The 22821-nt window shown below is 34.4% G+C and overlaps 3 protein-coding genes across 3 annotated transcripts in view; 1 reads left to right on the forward strand and 2 right to left on the reverse strand.

Moving 5' to 3' along the window:
• Positions 1–383: 383 nt before the first annotated feature.
• Positions 384–7368, forward strand: LOC133172899 (uncharacterized). The gene is made up of 13 exons (XM_061307733.1): positions 384–684; positions 1672–1773; positions 2012–2149; positions 2433–2528; positions 2619–2765; positions 3403–3498; positions 5466–5614; positions 5768–5866; positions 5958–6085; positions 6180–6310; positions 6644–6691; positions 6773–6966; positions 7061–7368. The coding sequence occupies exons 1-13, from the start codon at positions 442–444 to the stop codon at positions 7332–7334; spliced, it is 1845 nt and encodes a 614-aa protein (XP_061163717.1). The 5' UTR covers positions 384–441; the 3' UTR covers positions 7335–7368.
• Positions 2760–22821, reverse strand: part of LOC133172900 (endonuclease G, mitochondrial-like) — a 32761-nt gene continuing 12699 nt past the window's right edge. The window contains exon 4 of the mRNA XM_061307734.1: positions 2760–2834. The gene's annotated coding sequence lies outside the window, so the exon portion shown is untranslated. The remainder of the gene's footprint in view (positions 2835–22821) is intronic.
• Positions 17974–20745, reverse strand: LOC133173368 (endonuclease G, mitochondrial-like). Its single transcript, XM_061308354.1, has 3 exons — positions 20180–20745; positions 18378–18490; positions 17974–18247 (listed from the first exon to the last, which is right to left on the reverse strand). The coding sequence occupies exons 1-3, from the start codon at positions 20738–20740 to the stop codon at positions 17974–17976; spliced, it is 948 nt and encodes a 315-aa protein (XP_061164338.1). The 5' UTR covers positions 20741–20745.

A 22821-nucleotide genomic window follows, 5' to 3' on the forward strand; every position in this document is an offset into this window, starting at 1 on the left:
TTATCTTCTGGACTGTTTTTCTTTCGTCCATATTACGGGGTCAGAGAACGAAAATCAATCATAAAGCTTTTTTTTCTGAGCTGGAATATAAAATATGCATTCTACAGTTTCTTACAAAGGTGTTGCTATTTAGTACACAAATATGTGTTTTTAAGTGATCATTATCGAACATGAACACAGAAACCCATTTTTTTTTATACCGTAGTAAGGGACATGTAATTATCATCAATTTCTTGTAATAGTCATCGTGTATGTAAGGAAGATTAAAATAATATTGACAAACTATAAACTAGACTTAAAATAAGTATGATACTATAATACACGTGAAAGTGCGATATGGCGTTATCTTCACTTTAAGCAGACAATCACGTGACAACAGATAACGCAAATTTCAGACGTACCCGTAAACAAATACCACCATTACTAGAACATGATATTAAGATGCCTTTAACCAAACTTTCTTCCAATAGTTTTCCTTTTGGTGGTAATTCTACACAATTCTCAACAGCAGAAGGAAGTCTGTTAGGTAAGGGATTAACGACATCTGTAGACAGGGCCTTACAGACGACTGCTGGGAGGTTTGAGTGGCTTACACTAGTCCTCAGGGACATGACGGACGGGGACGGGTGCCAGCACAACTGCTCGGGTCACGGGACATGTGACAATGGAATGTGTGTGTGTATGGTAAGTGTCGGACCACAAGTGTTTGTCTGTGTGTCTGTATGGTAAGTGTTGGACCACAAGTGTTTGTCTGTTTGTCTGTATGGTAAGTGTCGGACAACAGGTATTTGACTGTGTGCTGAAAGGATACTGCAAAGTCTTGTGTACTGTTAACGTCCTTGACATGTATAGAGATGTCCATATTTCTATTAAAGTCTTATTAAATTACTAATCCAAATGAGTAATTGCAGAAAATTTTACTTAAGAATTCCCTTTAGAGTGGTGTTTGCTGTATACTTTGGAAAACATACCTTACAACCACACCCTGCCTTTGTTTTTCATTCTTTTATTTGCAATTGTTTTTTAATACTGTATATTTGTATATTTTGGTTTTTATTTTGTTCTGTTTTATTTAATATCGGTTTACTCTTTACTAGTAGGACTTAAACAAAAATGTATCACTGTGTTGGTTTTTCATGTGGATTCAAAGTCCCCGGAATATTTATTTTGTCATTATGAATTTATTAAAGCTATAGAAATATGTATCTTTAGTGTGAACAAATGTAACATACATCACAATTACTGTTGAATAAAAATCAAGAGCAAGGATGTTTAGAGAAATACCATCCAAATTACTGTGTACTCGATCAGAAAAGTAAGCGAAAAATCGGTTACTAAAAATCGTCCGATTTGACACCACTTATTAAATCAAAGAAAAGGAACTTGTAATCTGATCGGTTGTTTTTCAAGCGAAATATTCTTTTCCACAATATCATAAATCTTGATTTTTTTCCCCTTCATTCAATATTATAGGTGTCTTTAATCTACAATATTTGAACCCATATTTATAAAGAAATTTTAAATACACGGTTATGTACTTTTAAATCCGATTAAATAAAAAAAATTATGATAACTGATCTTTGATACATCGAAGTGAAATTAATTGTTCATTTTGTTTGAATCAATCTGATTTATTCTATCATCTTGTAATCTGGATAATTTTTTCCCCAGGTGCAGTACGCAGGAGACTTTTGTCAAGACAAAAACACGGGTTATTTTGTGGCATTTGGAAGCATTTTTGCCACCTTAAGTGCAGTCGCCATCATTCAGCTAGTCAGTAAAATATTCCTTTTGGTCGCCTCTAATAAAAATTAATTTCAGTACATAGATTTTTTTTTCTAGATGAAAATAAGCTTTTTAAGCCATGTTTTATATACAATTCTGCTTAAACATTTTCCTTAAGTAAACTTAAAAAGCATTAAAAATTCTAGTTACAAAAACGTACATTTATTAAACATTCATTATGTGTTATTATGATTAACATGGTAGAACACTTTTCATTGTGACACAGGCGTTATGTATCCACAATGAGTACATCAGGCAAAAACATAAGTCTGTGAAGAAGGTTCTCCGAATTAACGCCCAGAAACTCCTGTATGTTTTGACATTCTTTGCCACCGCTATCAAATGCATTTACTTTTTTACAAAGGTATGAATATATTGTGTACAGTAATATGTGTAAAAATATATGAATATATTGTGTACAGTAATATATGTATAAGAATATATATGTGTATATAAGTGTTTATATTTAAACGATTCTGAAAAAAGTCTATCCAGGAATACCAAATAATTTATTTCTACTACCATTTAAAATTCATGTCAACAATATGAAAACCATATCACTGCTAAGTAAAGGGAAATTGTTAATTTTATTTCTAAGAGTGTGACTCTCACAGAAATATTAAGTTTGAATGTTTTTGGTATTACAGTGGAGTATATCAGACATTGCTTCCTCTAATCTCTCCAGTGCGTTCTATCCCGTCATGCTCTCCGGGTTTTCATTTATAATCTGCTTCTGGGCGGAGGTAAGGCATGAGATCGGCTACAGAGGGAGTTCTCCATCATCGTCCCAACAAATAATTAAATAATGTAAAAAATCTTCCTTTAAATTTCAGGCGTTTCATCTCGGCGACATCAAGTTCGACAAGCCACGTTTTCTGGGTAAATCCATCATCGGATTTCTCACTTTTAACTTCCTGATGTACGCTCTTCTCTTTCTACAACTCGTCTCCACCGAAATCATTGATGATCTGGACACAACCGTAAGTTCTTACTCCATTGGTCAATGTTTGTCAAATAGATTTCTTTGAACTGTTACTTGGACTCTGCAACTAGAAATATACCATTTTCGAAAAATAGCAATCCAAAAATATATTTAATTTATAATTTGACTTCAAAAAGTTGCCATGTTGCAAATTTTGTATTTAATACCACCCGATAAATTGAAATTTTACATTTTACCAGGGAAGGGGGCTTGGGTTCTTTGGTGGATTATGTACGAGCATATTTCAAAGTTTATATCATGTCATGTTAAACCATTCCAATTATCCATGTTAATCCATTCCATACTCCCCATCTTAATCCATTCCAATTATCCACATTAATCCATTCCTATATATACTCTCCGTTGTATTTTTTATTGGTTGTGTTAGTTAGTTAAATCGATTTAGAGAGGAAATGACGCAAAAAAAATAACCATGATAGAATAGTTTACAATCTTGATGAAGAAATAATTTCAATTTAATATAATGAAATAAGAAATCAATATTGATCGAGAAAGAAAGATAGCTATTCTCATTATAGAAGAATTATAAGTCTCAGGAATTAATATTTCAGTGGATATGAAATAGAGTTTCGATTGAAACGGAATGAATCACTTATCACAATTATTTTTATTAGGAGCTGATCACCAAGGTGTGTAATTGTTGCTTCGCGTGTCTAATGATCGTAGCAGTGGTCTTTTTCCTCGGGTATGGTGTAGAGGTCTACTTTAAGGTCAGTACTCATACCTTAGAGGTGTCTTATACTGCTAGAGCTTGTAAAACGAACCAAGAGGCCCATGGGCTACAATGCTCAACATGTCTGGTTTAGTTGTTTTTCATCCGAAGATTTTTTCCCTCTATATATTCCGTAAAACTTTGATTGCCTCTTGTGTCCCCTTCCTAACCCTGTAGGTCTTGATTCAAATAAACTTGAATCTATAATCCCTAAAAATATGACAAATCATGGTTGTGTTATTCTTGAGAAAAGGATATTTTGAAAAATCCTATCTATTCCTACATAAAACTTTGATCATATGTTGTGGCCTTACCCTTACTCCGGGAGTCATGACTTGAACAAAATTGAATCTACACTCTCTGAGGATTCTTCCATATAAATGTGACTAATCATGAATTTGCTGTTCTTGGGAAGAAGAGTTTTAACGATTTTCCGATATATTCTTATGAAAAACATTGATCCCCTATTGAGGCCCCAACCTTACCGCAGGGGTCATAGTTTGAACAAATTTGAATCTACACTATGTAATGAAGCTTTCACCAAAGTTTCATCTGACCCAGTGGTTCTTGACGATTTTTGAAAGATGCCACGAAATTTTTACCAATACTAAATCATTTCCCTTTGAAAGAGAGTGTGGTCGGTCCTTAATTTGAACAAACTTGAATCCTATTTATCCAAGGATGCTATTTGGCAAGTTTGGTTTAAATTGGTCCAGTGGTTCTTGAGAAGAAGTCAAAAATGTTAAAAGTTTACGGACGGACGCAATACAAAATGTGATCAGAAAAGCTCACTTGAGCTTTTAACTTAGATTTTAAAATGACCTAAAGTCTGGTAGCTCTTAACGGGGCTTCAGAAATACGTATGTTACACCTTTTAAAGTACTTGTATTCTTGCTCTATTCATGGTCTGAAAATTTGTTTTACTGGTGTCCGTTACGCATGCAAAAAAGCATGCAAGATCATTCAAATGTTTTATTAAATATGTTTTTTTATGTTTAACTGCCAGTGATTTCTAACACAATCTCTATACCACAACAGAATATTATTCAACATCAATAAAACTGTATACTTTTAAAAGTTATCTATCTTTAAAAAAAAAAAAAGAAATAACTTAAACAATCAAGACATGTTTCATTAATGAGATTATAACCGTGGAGAAGAGAAAGAGTAAAAGCCATAATACGTACTATACTATTCTCACAGCTCGATTATTGTATTTCTGAAGTAGGCCTGTCAACACTTTGCAAAAAGTAAACTGAGCTATGACTCTTTGCGGGGTCAACCAAAAGGTCAAAACGGAAAGGAACAATGTTTTTCTATTCTTATACTAACATACATTTGGCAATACTTGTAAATTTACTGTGGTTAATTTTTTTGCGTTTAATGTATGGATAGCTCCGTCCTGTGGTAATAAAATGCAAGATACAAAGTTGACGATTTTGACAAAGTTATAAAGCAAAAAGCTAGCAAGGCTACAGTGAAAATTCTACATGTACGATATATTGCGTTTTTCCAAAGATGGCGGCCTAAGGACATCTTTTGAAAAGAGTGGATTCAATTATAAAGTACCCAGTATAATTTTGTCGACATGTCGTAAATCTGTCGTATACCTAAACATGGTTGCACCCTTCGAAACTAAAATGCTGACATGCTTTAATACCTCCCTTTATACCTAGCAAAACGTGTCACATAAGCTCTATTTTTTTTTTTTTTTTTTTTTTTTGAATTCATGGTATTTACACTTCTAGAACTGTTATTTTATCAGTATTTCCACATTGCCAACGTTTCTACGTTTAAAGTATATTCAAGAGGTTGTATGTATGTACATGAAGTGTCAACAAGGCAGTGCATAGACCTAGATTAAATATTCTGATAACTGTGGTAAGCAATTCTGGCATGCAGAAAGCTCGAAGGTTACCCGAACAGACGTTTTAAGAATGATAATGCTGATCTGGAATTTTACAGGTACATGGGGCATTCAACAGCAGGACTGGGAGCGTGGATACTTGGCAGCTTCACGCGTCTCGCCTTGGGCTGATTGCACAGGCGATTTTACAACTGGTCACAGCGTTATTCATTATAGCAGATGTGAAAGGGGATATTTGGAAAAATCAGTAAGTAACAACAATCCGTGGCACTATTGTTTTCTTTTGTTTTTTTGTTTGTTTGTTTGTTTTTTTTTTTTTTTTGTATGTAGACCATTAATTAAGGTGGCTTTCCTTAAGCAAAGGCCTACTTCGCATGTTGTTTTTTTCTGATTTTTGTAGTTTGCCAATAATAAGTCAAAACTTTTACGACATTGGATTTAGAATTGTTGAGTTTGGTGTCGTGCTTTGGTTTCCATGTGTCCTGTGGAATTGTAAAAGGTAATTTTAAACCTTAGCAATGTATACAAGTATCTGGGCTCAGTTCTTGTAGAGCAAACTCTAGAGAGTCAATTTTAATCTTTTCTAACAGCCCAGAAAACCTATGGGTGTTAAATCCGACCACCTTGTTCAAAAGTTTGAAGACGTCAGAGAAGTCTGAAACGGACGCGGTGAGGGATGTTTCTCAAGAGAACTACGGTTCGGTGTACCAAATACAAGGTATAAATAAATCAGTCCCTATTCCAATCTTTGCCCAAGATCAATTCCAAAAATCAAGAATTTACTAAATTATAGCTCTGTGTTACTTCTACAGGCTTAAAACAAGACTGTTGGATTTGTTATGATCCCGACAGAACAGACGCGGGGACACTCATTCAACCATGTCAGTGTCGTGGTGACGTAGCTTCTGTCCATCATGAATGTCTCCGAAAATGGCTGATAGAGGTAAACACACACATAGAGAGAGAGAGGGGGGAGACTAGTTAGGCCTTAGGTTACTTGTTAGGCCTTTGTTTTGTACTGAATTGACTACAGATAGTTTCATCTACCTGATCAACCCATAGGGCTCACGGCGGATGTGACTGGTCAACAGGGGATGCTTACTCCTCCTAGGCACCTGATCCCACCTCTGGAATTTTCTAGGGGTCCCTGTTTTATGCCCTATTCACATATTTGTATTGTTTATGGATTTTTTATTTAGATCAATCACTGTTCGTTATCTTTACCTTTTAATAGTTAAATATATTTTGGATTCTTATTGTATTTCTTCAATTTCAGTGTGCTGACCAACAGAAAGAATTAAAATGTAAAGTTTGCAACGAATCTGTAAGTATCAAATTGATTAATGCAACAGTAAATAACTGTTGTTGATAATCAGATAAGAAGAAAGAAGTGTCTCTGTTTCAGTATAAAGTTAGTGGAGGATGGTCTTGGTTTCCAAGAGGACTGAAACCTCGTCACTGGTTACAGAATTTCCTCATTTTGATCGTGATCACGTCTGTCCCTTTCATCACATACGCCATAACCCACTCAGTGACGTCATTATACATCAGAATATTTGTGATTGGTGCATGCATTCTTGTGGAAATTGGTTGTCTTAGGTAGAGCACAGGATACTTTTTTTTCTTTTTCTGAATTTATGGAGTATTATTCATTTAGAAAGAAATGCATATAAAATTTTACTCATTTCCACAGAATTCTGGCCTCAAGTTTTGGCGTCTGTTACAAACGGGGACGACTCTCTACCCTTACAATTTCTGGGCGTGAAGTCAATAGTGTCATAGAAACTCTACCCATGCCTTCAACGACGTCACTTCCGGCACACTCAGCTAATGTGGAAACAACTGGTGAGAGTGTTCAGTGCAGCAAAAATAAGACAAATAACTCCTCAGATTGTGGAACTTTGAATGAAACTTTCCAAGACATTCCAAATTCCTTATCCGTGAAGGCTGTTATTGAACAAAGCTGACCAATGTACATGCATTGTAGAAATAGTTAAGATCTACTCGCTCAGTATACTTGTATTAATTTTTTCTTGCGTAGTGAGTTGAAAAATCAGTTAAGTAGTTGTTGATTTTTCTACGGCATAATACGTTATTTTTTTATGAGATGCATGTCTTAAGAATTTGTTGACTTGTTTCAGATTTAGGTTAAAATACCTATATTGGATAAACTGTTTTTGTTACAGACCCTCTATATACTAATAAAAGTGAGGGATTTCTTGACTACTGTTTGTTTGTTTATTTATTGTTTAACGTCCCTCTCGAGAATTTTTCACTCATATGGAGACGCCACCACTTGCTGGCGGAGAGCTGCAAAGAGGGTGTTGCAGTCCTTTTGTTATTTTCCCTAAATGTGTAGCAGATTAAAAGAAGAATTTTAAGTCACAGAAAGCGATGTTAATTTTTATGCCCCCGGATCAAAAGATCCCGGGGGTATATTGTTTTTATCCTGTCTGTCTGTTTGTCTGTCTGTCTGTTTATATGTTTGTCTGTTTGTCTGTCTGTCTGTTGTCATCTATAACCTTGCCAATAACTTTTGATTGGTTGGAGCTATGACTTTCATATTTCACATGTGTATTTCTTGTGACAAGACCTTTCTTTGGGTACCATCATATTTGACCTTGACCTTGGAGTTTGAGCCACTTTTGCAAAATTTTATGAGACTTTAACCTTGGCCATATCTTCTGAACAGTTGGTGCTTGGGGTTTCAAACTTCACGTGTGTATTTCTTGTGACAAGATCTTCCTCTGGATATCGACCTCTTTGACCTTTTGGCCTTGACCTAGGAGTTTGACCTACTTTTAAAAAACTTTAACCTTGGCCATAACTTTTGAACAGTTGGAGCTATGGCTCTCATACTTCACATATGTAATTCTTATGACAAGACCAACCACTTTAACCTTTTGACCTTGACCTAGGAGTTTGACCTACTTTTAAAAAACTTTAACCTTGGCCATAACTTTAAAATGGTTGATGCTAGGGCTTTCATACTTCACATATGTAATCCTTGTGATAAAACCTTCCTTTGGATACCAACCACTTTGACCCTTTGACCTTGACCTAGGAGTTTGACCTACTTTTGAAAAACTTTAACCTTGGTCATAACTTTTAAATGGTTGGTGCTAGGGCTTTCATACTTCACAAATATGATCCTTGTGACAAGACCTTCCTTTGGATACCAACCACTTTGACCCTTTGACCTTGACCTAGGAGTTTGACCTACTTTTGAAAAACTTTAACCTTGGTCATAACTTTTAAATGGTTGGTGCTAGGGCTTTCATACTTCACATATATGATCCTTGTGACAATACCTTCCTTTGGATATCAACAACTTTGACTTTGACCTTGACGTTTAACTTACTATTAAAAAACTTTAACCTTAGCCATAACTTTTGAACAGTTGCAGCCAGGGCTTTCAAATTTCACAGGTATATTCCTCGAGACTAGACCTTTCTTTGGGTACCAACATTTTTTTATCTTTTGGCCTGGATTTTGACTTGCATTTGAGAAACTTTAACCTTCGCCATACGGTGCCATACGGGGGCATCAGTGTTTCACAAACACATTTTGTTTTCAGATACAACGGTTTATACAGCACAGTGTAGAACAACATTTGGAAGCTGCATATTGACTTCCAATTTACCATTAAATGAAGTGTCAATTAGTCACACAGCAAAATATATCAGATTTTCTGTTTTTTAAATAGGGAATCCCCGTTGTTCCGAAAAATTGCCTCCTTGAAACAGAATAAATTTGATATATGCACAAAGAGGCAGGAATTTTCTTCAAAACTGCCATTTCCGATTTTTGTTTCAAAGAAGCATATTTTTGAAAAACACAAAAATTGAATAAAAATTATTATCCATACGAAATGCAAAGTGTGTACATAAAATAATGCACAGATAAAGAGTGTCTGAAATGGTCTAGTGGTTATGCTGGTGGACTCCTAACAAATTATTTTACCTGAGAAAGGGTTCGAATCCTGGAAATGGGTCGTTTTTGCATTTTTTCTTCACTTTTTTCATGTATGGAAGTGCAATAAAATATCTATTTTAAGAGAGCGAGGGAAAGAGAGAGAGAGAGAGTATGTGAGAGAGAGAATGTCAAGAAGTTAATGAGTAATATTTTAAACGCATGCAGATTTAAATTGTCTTCCTTGATACTGTGACCTAAAACTAATGACACAATGCTATTATTTAGTTGAAAGGCGATACTTGGAAAATAAAGTATTGTTTTAAATAATTTATTTTTTACCTTAGTTTACTCATTTTGACTCATTTTTGGTCTGTTATTTAATGGCCAAGATTTGATTTGAAACATATGGAATGTCTTGGATGTTGCATAAACAGTGTGATTATGGGACACAGTAACAGCTTTAACCTTCCTATTTTTTGATGATATGCTTTGAACCTGATTATATAAATATTAATAGTGTAGACAAGATGAGGTGGTTGAATTAGCAAGAAAGTACGCGCATGCACACTTGCTTCGCTCTAATTGGCTGACACAAAAAAATCTCAATAACTTTTTTTGTTTTTTTTACCAAATGCTTTGAAATTTAAAACATAGTCATGCATAAGGAGGTTCTATATATGATATATATATATATATATATATATATATATAGAAAGCACAAAGAAATTCACTTTTATAAGGATACCCACTTCCGCCCCAGCCCGGGGTTGAACTCTCGACCTACAGAATCTGTCTCCTAGCAGTACAGGGACGGCACGCTAGACCGCTCGGCTATCTAGGCAAGTCAAAAAACTTGCTTTCGATACCAATGGAATTCTCGCGGCGCTGCTCTACACTACACGGTCACTGAGAATGGAAGTGACATACAGTTATTTGGACATTAGTTTTATTAGAGGATCGTTACCAATACACGTTGTAATGAAATTAATTTTCATTTATAAAGCACATTATATATATATATATATATATATATATATATATATATATATATATATATATATATATATATATATATATATATATATATATATATGAGATATCGTGAATACACGCGCATGCACGTGTGCTGTAATTTGATTGGCTTAAAATTTAAATGGTTGTAACTTTCTTAGTTTTCAAAAAACAGGGTGAAATTTAGAATATAGATAGGTATAATGGGGTCCTACATTAGGCTACTATCAAAATTGAATGCAAGAACATGCATGCACGTGTGGCTGTATCTCTCATAGTTTTCAATGAAAGTGTTTGAGATTTCTTACATAGGTATTTATTGTGAGTCTCTTTACGAGGATCTAGAAAACATGGGCAAGCGCATGCTCTGAAATCTGATTGGCTAATACTCAAAGGACTATACCGGCGTTGTTTTTCGATTAAATACTTCTGAAAATAAAGTGTAGATTTATTATTTCAATAGAATAGATCAACAACACAGTATTGGCAGTCTTTGCACAGGCACTTGTTTCGTATACGGGGCATCCTTACTTATTTTTACCACAAGGTATCTAACTCAATTTCATTCACCCACGCTTCAAGCTCGTATTTTGTTAATACATCAATCATTAATCTACTTTAAATTGATATCGTTCGCTTCGAGAGAATTTTTTCTTGTCATACAAATCGTTTCAGACGTCTCTGGTCGAGCCTCTTTATTGTAAACAACTCATTTATTCCTCGAAAATTACCTCGTTACATATTAAGACTTTAGATGGGATACAAAATTCCGGTAAAAATAAGTAGGGGTGCCCGAATACGAAACAAATGCCTGTGATTCTTTGTCATGGCTTTCATAATAATAATATATGTTGAAATCAGATTTGACAAACACTATATCAATCCACTATATTATTGTATTATGTAATATGTCATTAAACTAAGATGCGTGATCTACATCGACTTTGGTTAGTTATGATGGAAGATCAACACTCAATAAATTGATCCGTTAGTCAATATTTCAAACAATCAATACTTCAATCAAACAACACAATAAACAACATATGAATGAACGTTGTCAATCATTGAATGTTTCAATCAGTCAACATGACAATCAATCAGTATATCAATATTTTCAATCGCTCAATGTATTCTATCAATGTGTCAGTTAAAATAAGCCCAATTATTGGCCACGGACCTGGAAGAAAACAGAATCCGGGGCAGGCTTAAGCAAAATTCGGCCATATGTCTTCATGTATGATAAATAAGGTATGATACATGAAGACATCCGTAAAATTTTGCCCCAGTGCCATGACAGGAGACTGTATTTACACGGAAGAGGGTCGGGGGGTAAGTTTTGGCATTTCTACGTACAATGCAGAGTAAAAGTGTTCAAAAATGTTACCTGAGCTGTATTGGACAAATGTGTTCCATTACGATATAATTTTGATGTAAATTGCTGCAGATCTGGGTATTTTATATATGCACCGTTACTGACACTATGAGTGGTGCTAAGGATTTGTTAATTCTTTTACGGGCTTTCTCAGCTGCAATGTTTGAGAGTATGTGTCTACAGTAATTTCTTGGGAGTATTTGGGACCATATGAAGCGTGTGTTTGGCAGCAGGACTTGCAAGTTAACAATAGTCAATTTCATATACTTTTGAAGTCTACGCAATGGCATAGTGCCTATACTATTGTCTCCACAGTGTATCAATACAAAATCAGGGTGTCCCTTTTGGTCAACAAGATGATTAACTGTGGGCTCTACATCCTCCCATGAGCGTTTCCAAATGGCTTGTCAGCATAAAGGGCAGCATAATGGACTATGGATGATCCAATAATCCAAACAGTAGTATGACCTGCAATCTTAGTATTCTGTTAGAATACGATAACGTTGCAAGCATAAACATAACCAATAAAACCTAATGTAAGAGTTGAATACGTTAAATTTCCATCTACCTTTAGATTTAATATCCTCAGAAACTCCTTGCAAGTACAAATGAGTAGCCACCGTTCACGGTAGCTCAGTCGGTAGAGCGCTCGCTCCGTGATCGGGAGGTCGTGAGTTCGAATCCCGGCCGCGACTGACCTAAGTCGATAAAAAATGGGTAGCAACTGTTCCTTCGCCATGCGCTCGGCACTTTGAAGTGAAAGTTGCGGGTCTTTCGGATGAGACCTTAAAAACCGAGGTCCCGTGTCACGGTAGACGTTGGCACGATAAAGATCCCTCACTGCTCAATGGCCCTGAGTGCCGAGTAAAGGTCAAAATTTGAAGCCCTTCACCGGTATATGGTGACGTTTCTATATGAGTGAAAAATTCTCGAATGGGACGTAAAACAACATTCAATCAATCAATCAACCAAATGTGTAGCCCCACATATTCTGAACGAGTGTGATTTGAATATGGATGTGTCTAAACCAATAAATTTGACAGCTTTGTGTAGCAGTGATGTGAATTGATATTTGGTGAGAGGTTTGACATTGAGATGGCAGAAAAGGGGACCTTGTATTTGACGTCGAATTGACAAAAAAATGTGCATGTATTTGAATAAAGATACGGTTTGAGAACTGTATGTGATTTGTAATGTGGTACCCCTACGATGTTGGTCAGTTTTTGAACCTTTGATAAACAAAGATATTTTTTCTTCGTCAGTGGTGACATCTTGGGATACTAGTGCCGGTGTAAAGTTACTGGTGAAAGTAAATTCGCTAATGCGCAGCAGTGCAAAAAATGCTTATTGAAAGGCAGTTGAAAACATTGTGGCTTCGTACGTGTTTGAGTACACTGTGGGTAGAATTGATATCATTTGATGTAGCATTTATAGAGAGATTGGGGATCGAAGGTCTTTTTCCGGATTTAGCCTACGGAAACCTTCTAACATTTTCTTAACTATAAAGGCTTTAGTGTTGTCAATACCCCCTTCTAACTGAATTTTGTAACTAATACCGCTTAAGTAACATCTTGCTGTTGAATATGATATTTGATTTGCACGGAGGTATGCAATGTAGTTAATGATCTGTTGGACTGGTGGAGGCCAAAACAAGTCAAAATTGTATTCAGAACGGAAGGTTTCGAAAGAGTTGATGCCTTTTTTTGGTAAGTTGAAGCAGTGTATTTAATACTGCTGCTTCAAGCAAACTTTCTACATGTGGTCTAAGAGAGACAATAATGCCGGAGGTATACTGGCTGGAATCTTGTCTGCTTGAGGAGCCAAGGTTCTGAATCTTTCCCACTGAAATCGAGAAATTGAATCTGCGGTAGAATTTTGATAATCTGGAATATGAATAGTTTTAATCTGAATGTTATGCCTAATGCATAACAATATTAATGGCCTTAATAATGTCATGACCCTCTGAGACTTGCTGGTCTGGGAATTTAAAATATGAACTAAAGCGATGTTGTCAGTATTTATCAATAATTTTTTTGCGGTAAAGTAATCGGTCCAAACCCAAATAGCTATGAGAATATGCACCAGTTCCAAAAGCATATCTGGAAACCATGATGCTGGCCAGGAAATAACTGCCCAATGATTCTGAAAAATTGTACCTCCACCGTATAGGAACCGCAACTATCGGTGTTAAATAAATAGTGTGTCTCCTATTCCAACTCGATAGTAAATATGGTAGGTAGGTAGGGAAAACATTTTATTTTAACATTTTATTAGTTAAAATTCAACTTTGACAATAAACTAAATGAGAAAAAGAAAGAGTTCATTTCTTTTTCCCAAAAGGGCGGCTTACTAATGGCATTTGTATAGGATATGCATTTTCTCAAACACCGAAGTGCCGCCCGGGTGGCGCAGTGGCTAGAGTGTCTGCTCTAGAGTCGCGAAGTAAGGAGTTGATCCTCACGTCGCGGGTTCATATATTTACCATTTGCACTGAATTTTTAAACGATAAGATTCCGCTGACAGTGAAGGGACACTTGGAAATGATTGATATACTAAAGAAATTGGCGTGTCATTTGATTATTTGACAATTAACGTTCTAAAGAAAGCTCAGAACCTTCCATTCAAATGGAAAATTTTTCCACTTCAATGCGCTTCATTGTACTTTAATTTTATTACCAAATCCATTTGAAAGAGTTATAAAGTAGTGATAAATGTTTAATATTTCGAATGTATCCATGGTATCCATACCTTGTTGATATTTTTGCCGCCATAATTGAATATAGGGTCAGGCTAATAACAGAAAATGGACAATATTACCAGGTTTTACTTTATACAGGAAATATTAACAGTATAGACAATCTGTAAACTTAATTATAATCAGGAATTTTAGTCCAAATTCTGGATAACTACTTTTTAATCTTGTAATTTCTAGAAATAAATACATGTAATGCGAGGTGGGACTAATATCAGTAATATTCTTCTTCAATATATTTAATGAGATTTTTATTTAAAAAGTAAAGAAATAAATTCTTATTTTCCACCTTATTAAAAGGAAAAATTATAAACATTCATGAAAATAAGTAAAGAAATGAATTTTTTTGTAAAAGTCTGAACTAAAATCTGAATATTTCATTTTCAACTTAAGGTGCTTGAAAATTGCCACTCGGAAAATTTTCAACTAAATTTTAACTAAATATTGATCATTTGTTTACTTAAGGATATCAATTCCTCAGCCAGTTACGATAACTCTTAAATTTATTATTTAATTTAAAAAGCCACAAAATAAAGCTTGAAACTGAATTTTTTTCGTGCAACAATTTTCATTTCATGTATCTCCATATGATTCAAGGTTCTCTGAAGTCCTAAAATCAGTCTTGTAAAAAATTGACATTTGTACCCCACAAAAGTACAAAAATAAAATTCTTTTTTTTTTAGAGTAATAGAATTTCCATTTATCTCGCCTAAGATACCAATGCTATTTAGCATGATATTAAATTAGAAGTGATCTGTGAAGTCTCGCAATGATGCAATGATAGCACAAGCTTTTAACAATATGTATTTTATAACAATTGAAGTAAAAGGAATAAAATACTGTATAAATATATAAAAATACAATTTTCTCCAAATGCCTCGATAGTTATAGTTTTTTTATCCTATAATATATTTGTTGATCAATTTTCAATTTAGAAAATGCATAAATGGAACTTTATTCACATTTCCTGAAAATATATTTCAAATTGGAAAATTTTTCCTATATAATATGATTAACTTTAATGATGAACTTCGAATACCATTGCTAAATACACTTTACATTGAGAATTCAGAACACGCAAGTTTCGAGATTGTAGCTCTCCAACGATAGAGGCGCCAAAAGTACCCATTTCAGCCTGGAAGTGGGACAGGTTGTTGATGTACACAAAAGTGCTTAAATAAATTAACAGTGACTTGGGCTTTTCAAATATAATATTTAAGAACGATTATACATGTAGATAGTGTCAAGCAGTGTAATTTTGTTGATTATATTGAGATATACTTTACCCTTCTCTGCCATCGGCTCATACATTCTGAGAGAGAAACGAACGACAACTCTGCATAGGAGATTGATACTTTACGTGTTTTACAAAATCTACTTCTTATATTTCTTCATATTTAATAGGAATGGACGCAACTGAGTTATATCAACTTACATTGTCCTCTTGAACACGCATGAAGACACATGAGTCACACCTAATGTTCACATGATCTGCTCTTAAAATCTTGAGGCGTACAAATAAATTGGCTATTGTATTCTGTGACACCCTCGAGTCTCCTTCGGTCCACTCACTTTCTTTACTAAACTGTAGTGTATTTTATTTTGGAATTTCCTAAACTGAATTCATAACATTGTAAATGACTATTTAAACATTTATTTTCAAGATAGTATAGTTTAATTTAATTTTAATTTTTTAATTTAATCACTATTTCTTTATGTAAAGTTAGTTTACATAATTTGATTGAACATCAGGCATGGCCTATACAAGTCCTCTCCAAAAAGATCAGGGTTACAAATGTTAAGAATTGATAATGATTTACAATCATGATGAAATAATTCATAATAAGTTTCATTAATTTCTTTTGTTAACTAGAAATGGGAAAAAAGGAGAGATATATAAACAAGAGTTATTAAGGAGGCTCATTACACCACTTTTTGATGACGTACTACACAGAAAAAGAAACCTCCATTGTTTCGTCCGTTTTCTCCTGGGGACGAATTGTACAGGTTCGCTTTGCTGATGATCTAAATCTTTAAAACGCTCTAAAAATAGACTACATGCGGTGTTGACTGTTGTAAACAATGAGAACAAGATAACGGATTCATTATAAATCACAAATGAAGAAGGGTTATTTTTAGGTAGAGACCAAAGAGAATGACAGTCAAATCTTCGCTACCCAAGTAGTGTACAATGTCATGGCGAAAGCAGCAAGTTCTACCACTGACAACATGTACGTATAGAGGAAATTCGAGTTGAAATCTACAACCTCGTTGAAATGAATTATAATTGACTTGCGCTTTTAGAGTACTGTACTCTTTGGTTTGTGTGCTTGTCTCTTTTCTTTAAAAAATGTATATTTATTCTTGAAATTTTAGTTTATTCTGAGTCCGATATGTTCAACCGTTCCTGAGTGTTTTGAGTCAGGGGGATTTAGGAAAGATAACTCTTGCAAGTGGACTTTTTATTCCAGTTATTATTTAAATTTGAATTTTCATTTCCTTAAAACATTTTTCATTCAATTTGTCACTTGTTATTCATAAATATACATTCCTTGTCTATTTATAACTGATTTTCCAAATTATTCATGCAAAAATTAAGAAAATCACATTGATTCTTTTTTGGGAGAAAATTATGTTTTCTTAAAAAAATAATGTTGATTATTATGAAGTGTTATTATATTGCCTACATAACTGAAGATGATATCCATCACTTGACACTGAGATTTCTGCAATACCATCAATCAGAAACTTGAAATAGAACATTTAACCAAAATCAGAAAAAAGATTAAAAAATCTTTAAAAAATATTTATCCTATCATAACCTCCATTTGGATATTTGAAATCTTCATAATAACTGGTGCTGTAGCGAAATCTAAAATAAACTGTGGGTGTAATGAGCCTCCTTAATTAGCATGTATACTCACTATACAATATATAATGAAAAAATAAAAGAGTGCAAACAAACAACAAAATAGAAAAAGTAAACAAATAAAGTGCAAAAAACAAATATGCAGAAAAAAACAAAAAAAAAGAGAAGAAAATAATAGTAATAATAAAAAATAAATAAATCTGGAACAAGCAAAAACACTGGATAATAATTTAAAAAAAAAAAGAAAAAAAAGAACGAAAGTGCAAAAGACAAATATTCAAGAAAAAATACAACTTTTGTACATGGAAATGCTGAGATTTGAAGTAAGCATAAATACCAAAAATATTAGGAAATTAATATTAAAACTTAAATATGAATTAATAATATCAAAATCGCTTTGAAAACTTGATATTTAGTTGGACTGGTTCAAAAATTGAACAGTTAGTTTTATCAGGTAATTGCCTATCACCAAATTATTCAAAATTTGATCAGGAAAGAGGGTTTCTAATTCTATTATTCTCTGAAGACTGTCAAAAAGTATTATTCTCTGATTATTATAGGCAGGGCATTCTAAGAAAAAATGATAGTTATCCTCGTTCAGATATCCGCACTTAGTACAAGATAGTATAGTAACCAACAACCAGTAACTAAATAACTACCTAATCAGTATCTATGTTTTTAAGTCTGTCAGATATTTTCATTAATTTTTTTAAGTTTATGTTTAGGAACCCCCTCAAATAAAAGGAAGCCCGCTGCCTTTTCTATTTCTTCCACGGGAACCTCAAAATTCTTCAGTGGTGTGTTCTTAGGAAAGATCTGGTTGGGTATAACAAATGAATTCATAGCAAATTCTCCTTTCTCATTCTCCATGACAACGACCTTAAAAAAGTGAGTTGGAACAGAGACGTTGTTTTTACCAATCACTTCGTACTTCACGTACAGTTTACCATCTGGTTCCAGTCTGAAAGAAACCAAACACAATACAAGGATATATCAATATCATATATTTCATACATTCTTCTAATATTTTTTGTGAATTAAAGTATAAAAATAGCTACAATTTATCATATACATATATAAAGATTTTCTACCTTGGTAAATACAGAGGTCCGGTACACACGTAAACATTTCTGTGTTTCCTGGCCAGTACTCTTACATATTTTTCCAGATCCTTCCATACGCCCCGATTGAAACCCTTACCGACCTATAATTTAATTCAATATACGCGTTATTAAGATTCCATTTTCTTAATTAACTTATTGTTGGTCGTGTGCGTACTATAATTGTGGTGAAGTGAAGAATGCGAACTAAATGGGGGCAGCGGTTAAAGGAGGAAGAAGGGATTCATCTCGAAAAACTTTTACAAAAATAAATGGAAGTACAAGGGTTGTCCCAGATTAAGTAGAACTTTGAATATTTCGTAAACTACCCGACCAAAATTATTTGTTTTTTAAACATTGTTGGGAAATGATATTTTCCTTAATTTTTACTTTATATTTTGAAGTAATATTGTCATATTCGTACAGAAATGGCATTTTAAGGATGTTAAATATCGTTGGTCAACCTCACTACGTCAGCAGGGGTCCTGAGTCAACACGTTGCCGTTGTCCAACGGCAATGTGTTGACTCAGGAACCCTGACATTGTGAGGATGATCGTTGGTTGGCGTGCGGCAATTTTTTTTACTTTAAAAAATAGCATCGCCATCAATGTCATCTTTATTACCAGATTGTACTGAAATATAATGTGACAAATTTTACATCGATAAAAAGTCTACGATTTGGAGTACCATCGTGTGAAAAATCATTATTAAAACATCATTTATGGCAATTATATAGAGAATAATACATGGCAAAATCTGTATCACACCCCATATCAACCCGAGACTCCAATATCAGCCCGAGGGCCGAAGGCCAGAGGGCTGATATTGGTCGAGGGTTGATATGGAGTGTGATACAGATTTTGCCATATATTGTTGTTTTTATTATATATTTGAAAACAGTGTCAAAAAATCATATATAAATCTGTAAATTAATTAATTCTTAATAATTGAATATGTTCCCTTTTTCGTTAAATTTCCTTTCTCATTATTTTTTTTCCAAAGGCAATGCATACAGCGATAAGAAATGAAATAATTATAAATTAAACAATTATTTTGAATAGCATAAAATATCTGATGAAAATTTACAGTTTAAATAAACTTCATACACAATTAATAGAAAAAAAGATCCGAGATACTCCGAATGAAAAATACAGAGATGTTCCGGAATTGTGTAATAAAGGGTGTGATAAAGGGTAAAATAAAGGGTGCTGATACAGGGTGTGTAATACAGGGCACGTGCTTGTGTTCATATCAGGGATGCAAAAATCCTGTATTATTGAACAAATATATAATAAATGACGTTATCATTCAGTACTGTATGGAGCAGGGTATGACTCCTGTCCATACGGAAAAAGAAATGGAACGACACAATGTGGTGTCTCGCAAACTGATATATACCTAATACAAGATGTTCAAGGAAGACTAGGATACTTATCCGATGGTAGAGGCGCTTGGTAGACGACAAAAATGACAACAAATTCATGATGGAGGATTGGAAATTGCCTACTCAAAGATTTCGCGATTTTTCGATACCTTTTATCATTTTGATTGGATAATACACTGGATAATACACTGACGTTTGATATAGTGAAACAAAAACGAAATGTTCGCGTTTTCTAGGACAATCCTCGTATCTGTGATGACAGCTCGAAATCTTCATAAAAAGGTTTATTTATTACACTGCTCATGCTACCATATGTCATTCTCAAATGTCTATAAGTCATAAACTTCTCTTCTCAATTCTGTCGCTATTTTATTGGATATTTCTTAATATGGAGGTCCCTTTTATTACCTGTGGAGCGATGTTGGTGAAAAAGAATGTGTCATCCATAGCTTTTTGAGAATGTCTGTGATTGCTAGCTGCCGCCATATGTCCCCTATCGTATCCACTACCCCTGTAATCAGAATCGGTGGCCCTGAAAAAGGGATGAATGGACTGATCTTCTGTAAACCCACTTGGTCTGGTTACGTTTTCATTCTTTTCGACGTGTTCTTTCCTAATGTGTTCGAACACCCAATGTGGAACTCTGTTCCGTCGGTCGTATAACACAACATGATCCTCAAAAGGACGCAACGGATCAAAGGATGGCTCCCCAAACGTAAATATTTCTTGCAGGCGACTTCGAGGTTTGATTAATTGAGAAGAGGCATATACTGTGGGAAAGAAAGACTGTAAAGTATCGGAGAGAAATTGTTCTTTTACACAATCGTCCTTGAAACGCCCTTCCGCTTTCAGAATATTTTCACTAGTCAGAAAATTAAAATGTCCTTTATTTCGTTCATAACACACTCCTAAAATAAGTCCAAAGCCTGTACACGATAAAGGCAAACCTATTTTAGCAAATCGTGACATATTTGATAGAATCCTTTCACTGGATATTTATATTGTTCACACGTAGCTTAAACGTAAAACGAAAGTAGACATTAAGTCCTAGACTGGCTAGACTGGTATTGCCTGTCTCTATCGTACGAAACTATAGACTGGCCTGCCTGCCTGATGCAGTTTCGTACGATAGAGACAGGAAATACCAGTCTACATTAAGTCCTACTTATGTCATTAATTTTTGTATTCGATCCTTGTTCTATCTAGGTTTTTGTCCCCCGCTTTCACTGAAAGTGGGGGATATTAATTTGGGTCCGTCCGTCTGTCTGTATTTCTGCCTTTGTGTAACACTTTCGTTTGGCGACGATTTCTCAAGAAGCCTTTGAGCTTTTGCAATGAAACTTTAAATCCCAATGGCCCAAAGAAGACCCCTATTGATTTTGAGGTCAAAAGGTTGAAGATCATAAATTCAACATTCTGTTTAACACTTTTGTTTCCGGGCGATATCTCGAGAAGCCTTTCACCTTTTGTAATGAAATTTTCACAACTCCCTATTGGTTTTGAGGTCAAAAGGTTAAGGTCATAGATTCATACATTGTGTCTGTGAGTATCACTTTCGTTTCCAGACAATATCTCAAGAAGCTTTTGAGCTTTTGCAATGAAATCTCCCTATAGCTCCACCCGCCACTCTCAAAATGTCCCTTTCCCCTTTTTTAAGGACATACGCAACGTACCTCACCTACTGATAATTTTTCAAGATATTCTTAATTTAAGATTATAGTGCCATCAGATGTTCGTAGACAAAAAATCAGCATGCATTACCAGGAGTTTTGAAAAGATATCAATTGATGAAAATTCTTGTATAATTCAAAGAAAAATATATAAAAATTACTAAACATACATTCCAGATGTCTTGTTTATCCAAACTTGTTTAAGAAGACGTGTACAATAGCATATATAGACATTAGAATGTAGCACACAGTTCCTTTAAGTATTGGAACTCTTCAACTCCAGGGGAAAAGACAATATAGTTGAAACTACGTTGTGTATGTCCTTAAGGTCATTTGGGGGGGGGGGGGGTATTAAAAGTCAACTGGAATTTCGTTGGCATCGATCACGGTCAAAGTTTTAGAGTTAACGTTTGTATTAAAAGTCGCATGGCACTATTATTAGCACGAGCTAGTAGAGAGCAAAAAGAGGAGTTTATTACTTTAATAAAGGTTGTCGGACTTTTCATGGTAAATCTTTAAAAACTGTTCAGTAAAGGCTAAATTAGACACCATGTTTTGTGCAAAATTTTGACAATATCGAACGTGTCAAGAACAAAAAATAGACGTTATAAGGACAGTGGAACTTTGATATTTTTGTGGCGTGTTACGGAGCGGTTGTTACAAAAATAATCAAAAAATATGTACAAAAATATTATTCCTAAATTTAGACTGAGCTACTTGCTCAAAAAGTGTTTCGTGGGAAAGCTCAGATAACTTTTGAGAACATAACAAAGAATTAAAAAAAACTTGGGACGGGTAATAATCTAAGTCTCAATTTACTCGTCTCACTACGGGTCTATTTAATTCTCTCAATTAGGTCTCGACTGCTGGCTCATTTATTTATATCTAAATTTTACTTTATTCAGAAGCTTTGCTCAAATGTACGATAGGGAAGGAAAGACTGTTCAGTCAAGTCTAATTCCTGTCTCACCTTAACCTAAGCTTTCTTCAGCAGCTGAACTTTTTGACTGACCTACTACCTGTGTGTGACTGCACTGAGAAGACAGCGTTTTTATACCTTTTCTAATTAGTATCCTTGATTTTCATTGGCTATTGACTTTATGTAATCTTCTCTCTTCTGGAGAGTTCCTAATTTCTAACTCGAATTATTTCTGATCATTACATTTTTCAGGCAAGGAAAAGTATTTGTTGGTTAAATTAAAAAAAATTAGAAGTGGTGAATAACACGTAAGGCACCAATATGCACAAAGTAATTGGATCCGCGCCCAGTTTCATACAAGCAGTTATGTGTTGCGTGTACAATGAAATATGTGGAGATAACGAACAGTATTCGAGCTCAAAAGACCATTAAACATTACAAAATAGGAGCAGAGCAAACAC

This window comes from Saccostrea echinata, unplaced genomic scaffold (genome assembly GCF_033153115.1).
Source record: "Saccostrea echinata isolate AGI-Se365-2 ecotype Australia unplaced genomic scaffold, CSIRO_AGI_Sech_v1 ptg000056l, whole genome shotgun sequence".
NCBI classification, from domain to species: Eukaryota; Metazoa; Mollusca; class Bivalvia; order Ostreida; family Ostreidae; genus Saccostrea; species Saccostrea echinata.